General features: G+C 38.2%; 1 protein-coding gene across 1 annotated transcript in view; it reads right to left on the reverse strand.

Annotated features, from left to right (window-relative positions):
* LOC118827757 (prominin-2-like) overlaps window positions 1-14,612 on the reverse strand; it is a 28,954-nt gene extending 14,342 nt beyond the window's left edge. Inside the window, 15 exon segments of the mRNA XM_036599216.1 lie at window positions 211-389; window positions 1,130-1,253; window positions 1,951-2,109; window positions 2,863-3,013; window positions 3,111-3,174; window positions 3,463-3,531; window positions 5,214-5,383; window positions 6,493-6,582; window positions 6,703-6,766; window positions 7,423-7,543; window positions 10,119-10,330; window positions 12,008-12,051; window positions 12,292-12,421; window positions 12,423-12,539; window positions 14,411-14,612. Of these exon segments, the coding sequence (XP_036455109.1) occupies window positions 211-389; window positions 1,130-1,253; window positions 1,951-2,109; window positions 2,863-3,013; window positions 3,111-3,174; window positions 3,463-3,531; window positions 5,214-5,383; window positions 6,493-6,582; window positions 6,703-6,766; window positions 7,423-7,543; window positions 10,119-10,330; window positions 12,008-12,051; window positions 12,292-12,421; window positions 12,423-12,518 (1,673 nt within the window). The 5' untranslated portion in view covers window positions 12,519-12,539; window positions 14,411-14,612.
* Between the last annotated feature and the right edge of the window lie 1,092 nt (window positions 14,613-15,704).

Consider the following 15,704-nt stretch of genomic DNA (forward strand, 5'->3'; position numbering starts at 1 on the left):
CCATACGTTTTGCATAGGCTATATTTTATGTACTTACGACTTTGAACCAATTTGAACCATAAATGCATATCCAATGATGTACAAGTGTAAAACAGCAGCGTCTTACTATGGATGGTAAAGGGCTGTTGCACTAATATAGCACCTAATTAGTGTTTTGCAATGATGTAATGAATTACTAGATCTGCCTTTATGTCTTACACAGTCACTCACTGGTATATCTCGAAGGTCTTGATGGCCTGTTTCCTGTGATAGTCTGTGAGGTTTGTAAACACATCAGTACTGTTATTGGCTGTGCTCATGGTTGGACTTTGGGCAGTGGTGGTATCAATGTCCATGTCTTCGGATTCTTCAGCATCCAGACTGCTGAACAGAGCTTGCTTGTCCAAGAACTGTACAAGGAACACAACCGTCATCTTCAGTTCAATCAGTCATGCATGCCGTGTTACAGTGGTTACATTTTTGTTTTATTCCCATCTCTGTCAGTGATAACTTGGCCCAGGGCCCACCTCCCTTGTAGCTTGCTGGATGACGCACATCCATCGTCTTTATTACAGCCTCTATTATTTGCTTTCAGGTTTTCAAACAAAAGTTCAGTCTTAGAAGTTGGTTGCACCCAAGTAATCCCAACAAATTCAGTTATCACTGATGTCTGGAGTGAATGCTTTGATGAAAGCTTTAAGTGCTTATCATCTAATGAGGACGGCTGTGGTGTCTACCAGGTCTTCCAGGTGGTTTTTCGGAGTCCCATTTACTCTGTAGCTTTTAATCTAATTTAATAAGTTTTTAACTCTTTTCACTTAGTTTACTTTGACTTTCTTTGTATGCAAGTTTATTATGTTATATCTAATCTCCTCAGAAATATCTCCTGAAAAATGAATAGCTTGTACTTAAGGGCCAGTTTGACAGGGATATATAAATTTATATATATATATTTATGTCTAAATTTTACATATACATTTATTTATTTTATATGTATTTACAATGACAGAAAAGTATCTCGAATAACACTTGAGAATATTGGATGAAACTCTGAATTTAAGGAATAAAACTTGAGAATATATGGAATTAAAGTCTGAATATATATATATATATATATATATATGTATATATATTCTCGACTTCTGTTCACCTCAAAAGTCTCTCCATTAGTGCAGCTTCTGCAGACCAGGGCATGAGCATTACCGCCGAAAAACAGGTTGATGAAGACCATGATGATGAAGAGCCAGGAAAAGACGAATATCATTCCTGAAGCACTGAAGAGAGAAAGAGATTTAACATGTATCGTATATCACTATGGAAGATAGAACAAATAATATACAATAACAAGATTTTGAACTTTTATGTCTAAATTTAATTGAATGATCTTTTGAAATAAAAAAAAAAACATTTTTTAAGAATCATACATTGTGGGTTAATTAACATATTTTTTTTTGATCAATAAAGTCCAGATTATTATATCTAAATGGCATATTCACTGTGCATTAATCTTGATTCATTATGATCTGTATTAGAACACAGTTAGAGATTACTTAAAATTACAGTCATAGTTAAAGTTAGTCTTAATAATACAACATATACACTTTATTAAGACATTGTTAAGCACATTATTGAGCAGGAATTAATTGGCAACATTTTATTCCCAATAAGTCAGCTTGCATTACAAATTCAATACCTATTCATGATAATTTGGATTTAAAAATGTAAAAATTTAAAATAAAGCCCTAATATATGTTTCTTCAAATAAACTGTTGCCATAAATGGTTATGAAGCATTAGATTACAGTCATAAGCCTTTTAAAATGAGGTACTCTAACCAAACAGAAAGAGGGTGCAGGCTTGGCAGCAAATTTGTTTTAAATATAAGAGAGAAATGAGCAAACAATGGCGATATTAGGGGTCCAAGCACTTTATTGCAAGCTTTCAGCTGTGCCACATGGCTTGCTTAACTCACACATAGAGGAGGTAAACAGTGGTCAGTCTCAGCTGGTTCTCCAGGTAGAAGGGGTAAAGTGTGGGAGAGATGACCATAGATGCTCCAATGACCAGTCCAGCCAACATCAGCAACGATATAATCAAGATCAATGTGCAGAATGCAACTGACACCGACCACCTACGGGGGGCAACAGGGAGAATTTTTACGTTCTGTTTACTTTACTATACTACTGCTCTCAACTGTGTTTATTTATGCCACTTTCATCATTTACAACATATGATTTGTACGTGGCTATCAGTGACTATTGGACCAAGGCTCCAAATCCCAGCCATTAATCTCAAAACTTGGTCCAAAATGGAAAAAAAATGTCTACAATAATGCTAATTTCTGCTAGCACCCCTATGGGATTCTAGTAGTATGTGAGTGCTATGCTAATGGAGATTCACATTTTTTTGGCCACTTTATGTTTTATTTGAAGCTTATAACATATACACAAATACATAATATGCATATATAGTCCTTTTCTGAAAGCCTAGAAGGGCCTAGAAGGGCCTAGAAGGTTCCCCACTGCTATACATTCAGAAAAATTCAGGCTTCAGTCTGGCAGCTGACATGATTTTTAGCTATGCTAACATACTTTTATCCATGTATATAGATAACAGTGTGTCACACAGAGTCAGAAACCACATAAGCAAGTTTATTAGAGATTACTCAAGTAGCCTGAAATGGTTTGAGGCGACTGTGTGATGATTTAGGCATTAAGTTTACTGGATGCTAACCAATGTGGTATTAGCTTCTTTTGCTTGTTAGCCACATTAGCCTCATAGCTCCAGAGCAAAACTACAGGAGCAAACAGGAGCAAGCAGATCAACTACCTTTTGGGTGATGGGGGTAAACCGAAAATGTGCTGAAATATCTCAGGGTGTTCACCTGACATAGTCGTAGTAATCGATGCCTGCCTTGGATTTGTCAAGCGCTGCACGGACATTGGAAACAGCATTTAAGAGGGACCTCAGAGAGGGCAGCCGCTTGCTGTTGTTCCTAAACGCGGTGTGTACCTTGTTCAAATACACTAGCAGCCCTACAAAAGGGAAGGAAATACACATTTGAAGAACTTTTCAAAAATATACAGTCAAAAGAGGATGCAATTACAGTCAACTATGAGTTGATACTCGTACCTTCAATCTGTGGAGTGCTCTGATCTGCACAGATACCAGGAATGGAGGAGATCAACGTCTCAACCTAAAGACACAAATAAAACCAGTTTGGAAATAATTATGCCCATTAGGTAGCTACATTATAATGACCACTAAACTTATTTTGTACTATAAAATGGATATTTATGGCTCTAAAAGCTTATTGGTGGATCCATTGCATTAACAACCACAGCCTAACGTTAAGAAACTACACTGAAAAATGGTTTATTGCTTAACAAAAGATTTTTAATTAAACATTAATGTACTTTATCATATTGTATACTGTCATAGTTTTGAATAAGCAATAATGAAGCTTCCCGCTTTACTGACCCACCTGCTCTTCCATGTCATAAAATACGGACACAAAGCTTATCTGTTGCACCTCATGATCCACACTGGGTATCTACAAAAAATAAAAACCATCATGAGAAACAAGTTCAGCTTGAAAACATACAGTCCAGACCAAATTTACTCTCTGAAACAAAGTATCAGTGGTTTTGTCGTGTCAGAAAGGGACTAAGTTGTGCACTGTGTTTTTTAATTGAGTTGTATTATTGCTTTGGCAGAGTTACTGTGTTCTCATGTTGAAACTTGAGAAGATACTGGACAAGAATGCTCCCACAACAAAGCGTGTCATGTTATCTGTCCACTCCATAGGGAATGACATCAAAGTTTGTTAGCTAGCTAGCTAGATTTCAAAGAAGTGAGTCTATCACAATCAACTCAGACTTATCTGAGAGTTCTGAGTGCGGCCTAATCTTCTAATAGATGTGCTTTATTGACATCTCTCTATCCAACACTTCCAGTCTCCAGAATGCTGCCATGGACGAACAAATGGACAGACATACAGATTAGCTTGATAGCTCAGTTTTGTGTGATAAGTTAGCTTTCGCTTGGTGGTTAGCTGGTTAATTTTCATGAAACGAGGGAAAACACAGTTTTATTAAAGCTGAGAAGGCAGGATAAACTACATCAGCCTTGTGATGGGTGAGGGTAAAGCTTACATACGTCATGTCATAGGGAGTTTGAATAAGATCAGAGTTTGTTAGCTAGCTAGATTTTGAAGACATAAGTTTATTTCAATCAACCCAGATTTATCAGAGAATTGCTTGAGTGTGGCCTAATCTGACATCTTTCTATCCATCTCTTCCAATCTCTAGAATGAAGGCATGGCTATTTGAACGAATTAACAAATAGTGAATAACAGACATACAGATAAGCTATTTTGATAGCTCAGTTTTGTGTGATAAGTTAGCTTTTGCTTGGTGGTTAGCTGGCTAATTTTCAAGAAACAAGAGAGCAAGGCTTGAGCAAGGCACTTAACCCCCAACTGCTCCCTGCGCCGTGGATAGGGCTGCCCACCGCTCTGGGCAAGTGTGCTCACTGCCCCCTAGTGTGTGTTCACTGCACGAATGGGATAAATGCGGAGGTGTAATTCCTCTGTGTGCAAACACAGTTGGTCAATGGTTCTTAATAATATCAGCAATCTGACTGGTCAACCACTCAGCTCATTTGCATAAAGTTAGTCCAGAATTATTATTATTCTACTATTATACTATTATTCTAATGAGCATGCTTGATTGACATCTCTTGATTGGTTTCCAACACTCTTAGTGTCCAGAATGCTAGCATGGCCACTTGGATGAACAGATGGACGACAGAAAGACATACAAGCTCAGTTTTGCAATGCTAGGTTAGCTTACGCTTGGTGGTTAGCTTACGTTTGGTGGCTAGCTCATTCATTTTCTTAAAGTGACCAGGAGGTACACAGTTTTGTGAAAGCTGTGTGGTTGGGACAAACCACATCAGCCTTGTGACGGGTGAGGGTAAAGTTTACTCCTTACCCAAAATTTGGACCACCCAATTTACATTGAAGGGGGAGAATTTTGGCATAATACATCATTCATTTAGTGTTCATTGGACATTGGCGGGAGCCTTAGTAAACATATATTTTTTTCCACAAGATAAACCTTATTGGATTTTGATTCCCTGGGGCTTTAAAGAATAGTGTCAGTTATGTAGTATTAATAAAATTAACACAATAAAAAAGGTTTTTCGATGGTATAGCGTTTTCCAGCTTTATACCAAGTCGTATTTGGCATCAGTCGTCAGAGTGGAGGTATCCAGGGTGCTGTTGAGTTTGTCCAGTCGCTTCTGCATCTCAGTCAGCTCCGTCTTTAAGAGTGCGTAGGTGGCCTGCATATTCTCTCTCAATTCCTTCACCTCCAGAAGGTGGCGCTGTGCACCAGTAGCATCTGTTGGTACACCGAACAAATTCTATTATCATATAGTGCCCATTAAAATCAACTTATTTTGTTACAGTGGGTGGTATATTTTACATAGCATTAATTTATGTTTATCATGAGAGATAATGTTGTTAATAGTCTGTAGCTTATTAGTCTTATTAAACATCAAAATATGAATGTTTGTAGCAGTGGGGAACCTTCAAGCCCTTGTAGGTTTAATGATTTATGTGAAATTAGGAAAAATGTTTTAGGTCATCTTTATTCTGTCTTTATGCTTGTCGTAATTAAAACTCTGCAAGTAATACTCTGATTTCATTGTTAAGTTTTTGGTTGGAAACAAATTCCTGTGTAGACTGCCAAGTGAACTCTCCCATTGGTTAGGCCTTCAGAAGCTGAACTGAAAACCTAACATGTCAGTTTAACCACTAACATAATTAGCAAACTGACAGCACATTCAACCCTTCTTATTTCCAAAGTGTAGGAAGAAAAAATGTCTTCTAGAAGTTCTAGGTGCATGACTGACAGCGAGTATGACTGGAAGACTGACCATGTTTCAGTCAGTTGTTAGAAATGGAAAACAGTGGCAGTAGAGTTGTTTACTGAAAGAGCCACTATAAAGCAGCTACAAAGTAAAATATATGCTAATATGTCTGTTACAAGCTTCAAATACAAGTCAGAATGTCTTGTACAAGCTTGAAATGTCTGTGCTTAATCTAGAACAGACAAAAAATATTCATGTGAACTACTTGGCATAACATAGTACTAAAATCCAACAAGGGTGCTAGCAGAAATTACTACGTTTTGCCATTTAGGGCCTGAACTGAAGGCCTAGCTCTAACAGCCATGGTTTGTAGGGTCTGCCATTTTCACACATAACTGTTGACCATAGCATTTTTATAAGTCTACGTTTTATGAGTGCAACATTAACACTATAAGCTATCCATTAAAGCTATATCTAACTATGCTAACCTAGCAACTTTTTTTCGTTAATGTAAAGCTTCAGACTCAAGGCTCTTGGAAAGCAGGTAGGTGGACGATGAGTGTTCAAATAAATAATAAAAATGATTGGAATTAGTAATGGAATGAAATAATGTATTTTTAAGTAAGGATAATCGTACCTTGAACAGTGATCCTCAAGCTGTCGAGGGCAATGTTGATATTAGGATTGAGAGACGAGAGGATTGTTTGGCCAATTAAATCACCAGTTTCTAGTAGGAAAAGACAAAAGCTTAGCCAGTGGTCAGGCAGAGCACTACAAATAAAAAAAATATTTTATACCATTTATAAAGAATGGCCCAACATATAGATCTCTAAACGTTTTTACTTACCCTCCAGTTCCTCCATCAGCTCCTCTTGGAAGACAGAGAATTTGTCAACAATGGAGTCCACTTTCTGCAAAAGCATATTGTAACTGGTCAGCTAGCGACCCAATGCTGGAGCCACGATCAGTGCGATTGTGTTTAAGCGGTGTTAGCTAGTTAATCCTGTTAGCCACATTAGTTTCATAGCACCAGTGCCAAACTTAAGAATCGAACTTTAGACACCAAACATGTCTCAGCTGATCGACTACAATTGGAGTAATATGGAAAATTTGTATATTAATAATAATAATAATAATATTTAACACATGATCTCTCTCTGCTAGCATCACTCACAGATATAGGTCAGGATAAGTTAAATGAACGTAGGCTAAAGTCAGTAACTGTCTTCCCTGTAAAGGTATACATAAATCATAACTTTTGCTTGATGTTTCTTCTAATATTCAACTTACTATTTTAATGTTTAATAACCATTACAGAGCAATGATTTTAGAACAACATACTTTTTGTAACTCAACTGAGAAACCAGAGGAAGCTAAAGTAAACTAAAATCAAAACAGGTCTCTATATTGTACTGTACTGCTGTGTTTCTATTGCTGACGGTCACATCTTTGTTTATGACTCAACAAATAAAGTGTCTGATAAGGTTTGGGCCTATTTTATTGTGTATTTTAAATTGTGGGTTTAAATAAAGAGTTAAAAATGTGTCTGCATGAACTGAGTTTGTACCTGTGGGACAGAGTTCAGTGCTTTCTCAATGTTCCCAATGTCCGTCCTGAGGCGAGAAAGATTCGGCTGCATGTTCTGACGCATCTTGTTGTTGGTGGTGAACGTCAGAATCACACCACAGCTACAGACAAAAACACATATGTTTACACAATCATACACACATAAATGTGCACATTCATACACAGCCATGCACTAAAATAAGCATGGACAGTCCTGAAAAAGATGTCATCTAGAAGGCAGCATATGTTGCTCCAAAATATGTATATATTTTTTGACATTAATGGAAGTTACCCACTAATACACTCCTATGCTATGACAGACCCTTGCTTTTGAACTTTATGCTGGTAACAATGTGGATGGCTCTTTTCGTCCTTGCCGTGGAAAGTCCATCATTTCCATTACCAATTTGAAAGGTGGATTCGTCAGACCACTGTACACGTTCCACTGTGCATCAGTGCATTTCAGATGACCTCGAGCCCACAGAAGTCAGTGGTGTTTCTGGACTTCCGCGGTACACAGTACAGTCTTAACTTGCATGTGTGGATGCAGCGGTGAATTGCGTTCACTGACAGTAGTTTGTTAAAATATTCTCAAGCCAATGTGATGATATCTATCACACAAGCATGCCCATTTTTAATGCAGTACCATTGATGGATTGAAGGTTGCGGACATTTGGTTGTGGTTTTCGGCTTTCAAGAATGAGCATATATTTACAAAAAACGGTTAAGTTGATAAGGTAAAAGATTAAATGTGTTATCTTTCTACTGGTTTGTGTAAACACAGGTTGAATTGGAATTACAAATCATTTGCAATTTTATTTGCATTTTACATACTGTGTCAAATTTTTTTTGGAACTTTTTGTACATTGTACGTTTTGTACATATACACAAATACATAGATGAGCCAGGCTGTTAAAGCTGCAAAGCAGGTACTTTGTGTTGTTCTAAATATAAAGCGAAACGTCAGCATTCAGATAAAATTGCACAACCGAAGTGAGGCTTAAAATACTTGATAACAAGACACTTGTATAACATGAAAAATAACATTTTTCTTTCTCTATAGATAAATCTATGCACAGCGCTGTGCTTAATCTTAAGACTGGGTGATATAGATAAAATCTAATCACAATACTGTGATAAGAACCAATACAATGCACCAGCAAACCAGTTGAACCACATTTACAAAATAACTATTCTATGTTATTCAACATTTACAAAAACAAACCACTTAGGAAAAAATAAGAGGGAAAAAAAAATTTAAAACCTGGTAAAAATGAATAAATAAAATTAGGCATCTAATTTGGCTAATTAGCTATGTTGCTTGTTAGTAAGCCTAGCTTATTAGCTAACATGGAACAGTTTCCTCCACTGTTCTGTCTACCTACATTCACAAAAACAGCTACATTTACACAGAATCACATGTAGAAGCTTCAGTTTTTTCTCTTTAGAGTGTAACACTTTATGTGTTAGCGACAGCTAGTTATGCTGACATGGAAAAATGAGCTTTGCTGCGCTCACATGGTCCCACAAATGCCCACATTTGCACAGAACCATGTGTAAAATCAAACAAAGTTTATATTTTCCTTTTACAAAAATGAAAATATGAACAAAGCTCATTCACAACTAGCGTAAGTGCTAACAACATTAGTGTTAGCTTCCTGACTAGCTTATATGAACTTGTCTACATTTACAGAGAATCATGTTTAGAATTAAACAAAGTTTATATTTTTCTTGAACTAGTATGACAATGTGAACCTTCACCTGGAAGAGCGATGAATTCGCTAAATTGTTGTTAGCTTCAGCTGAAGGTGTTACCAAAGACAGAGAAGAACTCTCAGATAGCATTAGGTTCTCTTTGTACTAATCTTGAGTAAAACATGAAAATGGAACCTTTGGTAATGGTGCCAATGTTTCCAGACTTTGTACAGTGGAAAAACGTCCATTGATAAATGCAGATGTTCAGTGTTTTAAAGGTACTGATGATATCCATATGATCAGGGTTGAGATGTAATGAAATACCAGTATTAGGAATACGTATTCAGAGTACAGAAATTAAGTATCTGTATTACACATACAATGTATTACAAGTTACATTTGGTAAAGGCAGCATTCAAAATACAGTTACATTTTTGGAAGATACTTTTAGAATACCGAGCAACTAATCTACAAAAATACAATTTTCAAAAGAAACATTGATTATATCTATTTTAAAACCTGTGAATTCCAAAGAGGATCTCAATTAGCTTCTTTTTCACACACACTGAGCTCTGCTAAAGCCTGAGTGGACTGATAAATCAATGTGATCAGTTATTAATCTCAGTGTTACTGAGCTCTGCTAAAGCCTGAGTGGACTGATAAATCAATGTCGATAACCAGTGTTACAGTGATGATGTAAATCTCAGTGTTACTGAGCTCTGCTAAAGCCTGAGTAGACTGATAAATCAATGTGATCAGTTATTAATCTCAGTGTTACTGAGCTCTGCTAAAGCCTGAGTAGACTGATAAATCAATGTGATGATCTGTTGTTAATCTCAGTGTTACCGAGTTCTTTCAAAGATGATCAAACTAATACTCTTCTCAGTAGTGGCAAGTGAAAAGTTTAAGACAGTGTATATTCAGCCATCGCTACTTTTTCAATGTATTTTGCCCAACTCTTTATATGATATACTCATTATTTCTCACAATAATGATACTTACAGCAGTAAGATGACCACAACAGAGAGGCATGTAATCACAGTGACATTCCTTTGGTACCATGGTAATGATGACGGTGATGGTTGACTCTCTACTGGCATCTTTTTATAGTGGAAATATCGCCACACAAGCACTATACCCGCTACAGGGATTGCCACAACGTAAAGAACAGCGAGAATGAGGCACACCATGTAACCAGCTTCATAGCGGATCACCTGTGGATAGAACACACACAGGTTTGTTATTAATACAATGCGAGGAAGCTATCTGCAAAAGTTTGGGCACCATTAAAAAATAATTCTGCAAATGTAAACGCACAAATAATCAAATATAACAGTCCATCATTGTACATCTATAAAGTGGACCTATAAGACAAAAGTGTTAGTCATAAAGTGGTCAGTGAATGGAAGCAATTGGGCAGTTTGGTGCCCACAACATACACTATATGGCCTAAAATACTACATGTGGACACCTGACCATCACACCTATATGAGCTTGTTGGACATCCCATTCCAAAAAAAAATGGCCATTAATATGAAGTTGGCCTCCTTTTGTCAGCTAAAACAGCCTCCACTCTTCTGGGAAGCTTTCCACAAGATTTTGGAGAGTGTCTGTGGGAATTTGTGCCCAATTAGTCAAAAGAGCATTTGTGAGGTCAGACACTGATGTTGGACAAGAAGGCCTGGCTCGCAATCGATGTTTCAATTCATCCCAGAGGTGTTCTGTGGGTTTGAGGTTCAGGCTCTGTGCAGGCCACTGGAGTTCCTCCACAGCAAACTCATTAAAACATGTCTTTATGGAGCTCGCTTTGTGCACAGGGGCACAGTTATGCTGAACCAGGAAAGGGCCTTCCCCAAACTGTTCCCACAAAGTTGGAAGCATATCATTGTCTAAAATGTGCTCTGTAGCATTAACATTACCCTTAACTGGAACTAAGGGGCCCAAACTTTGAAAAACAGCCCCAGATCATTATCCCTCCTGAACCAAACTTTACTTTTGACACTACGCATTCCAGTAGGTGCCGTTCTCCTGACACCCACCAAATCCAGATTCGTCCAGCAGAATGCCAGATTTATCACTCCAGAGATCATGTTTCTGCTGCTCCAGAGTCCAGTGATGATGTGCTTTACACCCCTGCAGCTGACACTTGGCATTGCGCATAGTGATCTTAAACTTGTGTGCAGCTGCTCAGCCATGGGAATCCATTTCATGAAGCTCCCAACACACAGTTCTTGTGCTGATGTCACTTCCAGAGGCATTTTGGAGCTCTGTAGTGAGTGCATGGTCGACTGATTTGTGGCTGAGCTGTTGCTGCTCTGAGATGCTTCCATTTCACAATAATATCACTTACAGTTGTCTGGGGCAGCTCAAGCAGGGCAGAAATTTCACAAACTGACTTGTGGCAGAGGTGGCACCCTATGACAGTGCCATGTTTAGAGTCACTGACCTCTAAAGTGCAACCCATTCTACTGCCACTGTTTGTCTATGGAGACTGCAAGGCTATGTGCTTGATTTTATACTCTTGTTAGCAAAGGCTGTGGCTGAAAAACCTAAATTCAATAATTAGGAGGGATGTCCACATACTTTTGTCCATATAGTGTACGCTTGTAGTTAGTTATGATGGGCTTAACTGATAGCTGGCAGTGCTTAATTAAAACAACATGATAATCCACGTGTAAACCACATGGCAGTGTTTAAACTGGTCTGGCTGATTAGATGAGAATCTCAAGTGCAGCCTGCATGCCAGAATGTCAGAGGCTCACAGACGCTATCAGGAACTTGGAATGAGAAGCATGCATTCTCTAGAACAAGGTTAATCTGAAACCTTCTACCACTGTGATTTTAAACCAGTCCATCAGGAAATAGCCTTTTTAAAAAGTCCTATAATTTACCTCTGAGCTCGTAGCTTCATTCTGCGATACTCGGGATGCAGTGTCTGAAATTCATTAGAGAACTTAAAGTCACTTGCATTAGGAATCACATCACTTACAGGAACGATAGTATATTACACAACATTTTATATATATAAAATGTAATATATGAATGTAACATATGATATATATATATATATATATATATATATATATATATATACACACACACACACACATATATATATATATATATATAGTATTTTAACTGTGTTTGAGCTACTTTAGTCAAAATCATTACCCACCTAAGGGAAACCCATATGGTTGCACGGCCAGCAGGAACAGCCGAGCAAAGTTGTAGAGAGGCTCCAGAGAGCCAGCTGAGTTCTGGATGGGTGCAGGCGGAGCCTGAATGAGATTCAGCTGGTACTCAGGGGTCAACGCGGTCAGGGAAGCATTCAGTCAGAGCTGTGCTGGACACTACGGCCAGCCACAGCAACACCAGCACCATCCTACTGCTCAGGGCGAGCATCGTGACTGGTCCGGAGAGATCCTACTAAGAGAGGAAGCTGTGTAAACTGAAGGGAGTTCATACTGAGTGTGTGTCCATTTTTTACAGGATGGTTTGGCGATAAATCAAATGTACAACACAAAAGTAGTCGACCAGTTACGACATGTTTTTTGTCTGAAGTTTGCTCCTTTAGTTCTGCCCTGGAGCTACAAGGCTAATGTAGCAAATGGAAAGTAATACTGCACTAATTAGCGTTGTGCTAACTGCAGGCCTAAATCATCACAAACTTGCCTCAAACCGTGTGGAGTTGTTCAGTATCTCTAACAGACTTGCTAATGCGGTTTCTGACACTGTATGACTCACTGTTATCTATAAACGTCCACAAAAGTATGTTAGCATAGCTAAAAACAGTGGTATCAGATCATGAAGGCTAAATTTTCATTGTTTTTTTGGCTTCCACTGTTTGTTAGCTACGTTAGCCTCTTAGCTCCAGTCTTATTTGACGAAGGGTGGATTGAGGAGCTTGTAAACAAGTGATACGCTGAACTGCCGGCTAGAAAAAATAGCATAGACCAGCATGGATGGTGTTTTGGATGCTGGTATGCTGGTCAATCAGCCAAATGCTGCTTTTTAAACTCAAATTGAGAGGTTTTTAATACCTTTTAAGACCTCAGCAACACCATTTCTGTAGCACAAACTCAAATATGGCGTTTATTAATGTCTATTCCATTCAAACTTAAGTAATGCAGTAGTCAGAGTTCTCTGCTGGATTTTTGGTTGGCGGGCTATTCTAAAGTAGTTTACAATACAGTGTGACTCTGTGTGAACTAAATACCTCGAATAATAGAGAAAAAGACAATTTTAGACACTTTATGACCTGGAAGAAAACGGTATTCAAGTTAATCTGGCCAATATTGAAAAAGCTGAGCTGAACCTGATATTGTGACACTTCTATTTGTAATAAAATATGGTACTACTTTTTGTGGCGGAAGGATTTGTCAATATTAAAGGACATTTGAGACAATAACTGGGGCTTCTTTGCTTTACTATTTCCTTTATTTTGCACAAGCAGTTAAAAAAACTCAAGGTTGTGTGCTATCGTGATAAACACCATGGCTTTTAACACATTTCTTCATTATTATTGATTAATTAAATGAATTATTCATAGCTTATTTCCTGTTCTGTTGCTCAAAGGGGAATGCCACCATATTTTAAAATTTTCTGCATAATTCAGCGGTTGAGCTGTAAACAGAGTCATTCAGAGTGATTTGGTGTGAAATGGTTGATTGCAGAGAGTCAGGTTTCTTTACAGTGTTGGAGATAGGAACCAGGGGTCACCATGACTACAACACAACTATAGCCATTTTATTCACTATCCAAAACCACCCGTGGTCCTACATGGGTGATGGTTGTAAATTGGGCAAAATAAGTTTTCTTTGGGGACTACTTTGCCTCACAACACCCTACATGTGTCCCTCCACTATGATTAGCATTTAAAAAAACACTCTTACGGACTAATTTTATCTCAAAACTATCGAAACGTCTCTTTGTGCAATGACTTTCTGTGAGGCAGCTCTTAGAGGTGGATGTCTGGTTCCTATCATCACCACTGTGAACAATTCTCACTCGGTAGGTTTCTCTAGAACGGAGCGTTTCACACCAAACCACTCTGAACGGCTTTGTTCACATCTCAACCATTTATTTATGCAGAACTTTTGAACATTTGGTGGAATTCCCCTTATATACAAGTACCTATCACTTTTTATGCAGTGCATTTGAAACCATGTTAAACTATACAGTAGTTTTTGTTGGTACTACAAAAGACAATCTATGATATAATGCAATATTGTTTTATATTGTTTTCATTTCTCCATTATAAATTATGATCATAAATGGTGTAAAATGAATCTTACCTTTCACTGCAGAGGATTTCATGTGTATTTTTCATCAGTGTTGAAGTGTTCCTCTGTCCCGTGCGCTGCTGAATGAACTTTGTGAAAGAATGCTTGCAGAACATAAACCAGTTTTGTGAGCTCGTCTGTGTGAAGTAAGTCGCACGATGTTGTGAAGATTAATTCACAATGACACAGCCAAAATGCCCTTGACCCGCACCCTGGTGTTTCCACCAAACTGGCCAGTTTCCTGGATTAATTTATATTTTCATGGCCTATTGTTGTCTATTCAAAATCTAGTATGAAGGAAACAATTAAAGGGGAATTCCCTTTCAAATTATTAAGAATTTTCCCTTTAAAATTCTCATATCATTAATAGTTTAGGATGTAAAAGCCATGCAAAAAGGTTTCATGTGAAATGCTCCAATTTTGAGAAACCTAACAACTCACAATTGTTCACACTGTTGTTCAATGGTCAGGACCCCCATATGACCATCACAGAGCAGGTACTATTTTGGTGGTGGGTCATTCTCAGCACTGCAGTGACACTGATGCGGTGGTGGAGTGTTAGTGTGTGTTGTGCTAGTACGAGTGGATCAGACACAGCACTTCAGTGTCACTGCTGGACTGAGAACCTAAAAATATCTAGCCAAAAGCGTCCTGTGACCACTGATGAAGGACTAGAGGATGACCAACACAAACTGTGCAGCAGCAGATGAGCTACCGTCTCTGACTTTACATCTACAAGGTGGACCACCAAGATAGGAGTGTCTAATAGAGTGGACAGTGAGTGGACACAGTGTTTAAAAACTCCAGCAACACTGCTGTGTCTGATCCACTCAGACCAGCACAACACCACGTCAGCGTTACTGCAGTGCTGAGAATGATCCATCACTCAAATAGTACCTACTCTGTGGTGGTCCTGTGGGGGTCCTGAGCATTGAAGAACAGGGTAACAAAGTACACAGAGAAACAGATGGACTACAGTCTGTAACTGTAGAACTACAAAGTGCTCCTATACGGTCAGCGAGGCTGTTAAAATGGACAATGAGTGTAGAAACAAGGAGGTGGTTTTAATGAAGTAGCTGGTTTATTTTCATCATTTCAACGAAGATCAGATCTAATTTTGGGAAAAATCCAGACATTTTAAAAGGGCTCAAACTTTTTCCCTTAAGCTGGAACCACAGTCTGTTGCACTTCATTCACCGAAATCTACCGCAGAAAGGGAGGATTGTGGGTAGTGTAGTACTTCCCTTCATCGAAACAGGTTTCATTGAACGGCGACGGCGGCGCCAGAGAACTACAATGACCATGA

Source organism: Colossoma macropomum, unplaced genomic scaffold (assembly GCF_904425465.1).
Source record: "Colossoma macropomum unplaced genomic scaffold, Colossoma_macropomum, whole genome shotgun sequence".
In the NCBI taxonomy this organism is placed as follows: Eukaryota; Metazoa; Chordata; class Actinopteri; order Characiformes; family Serrasalmidae; genus Colossoma; species Colossoma macropomum.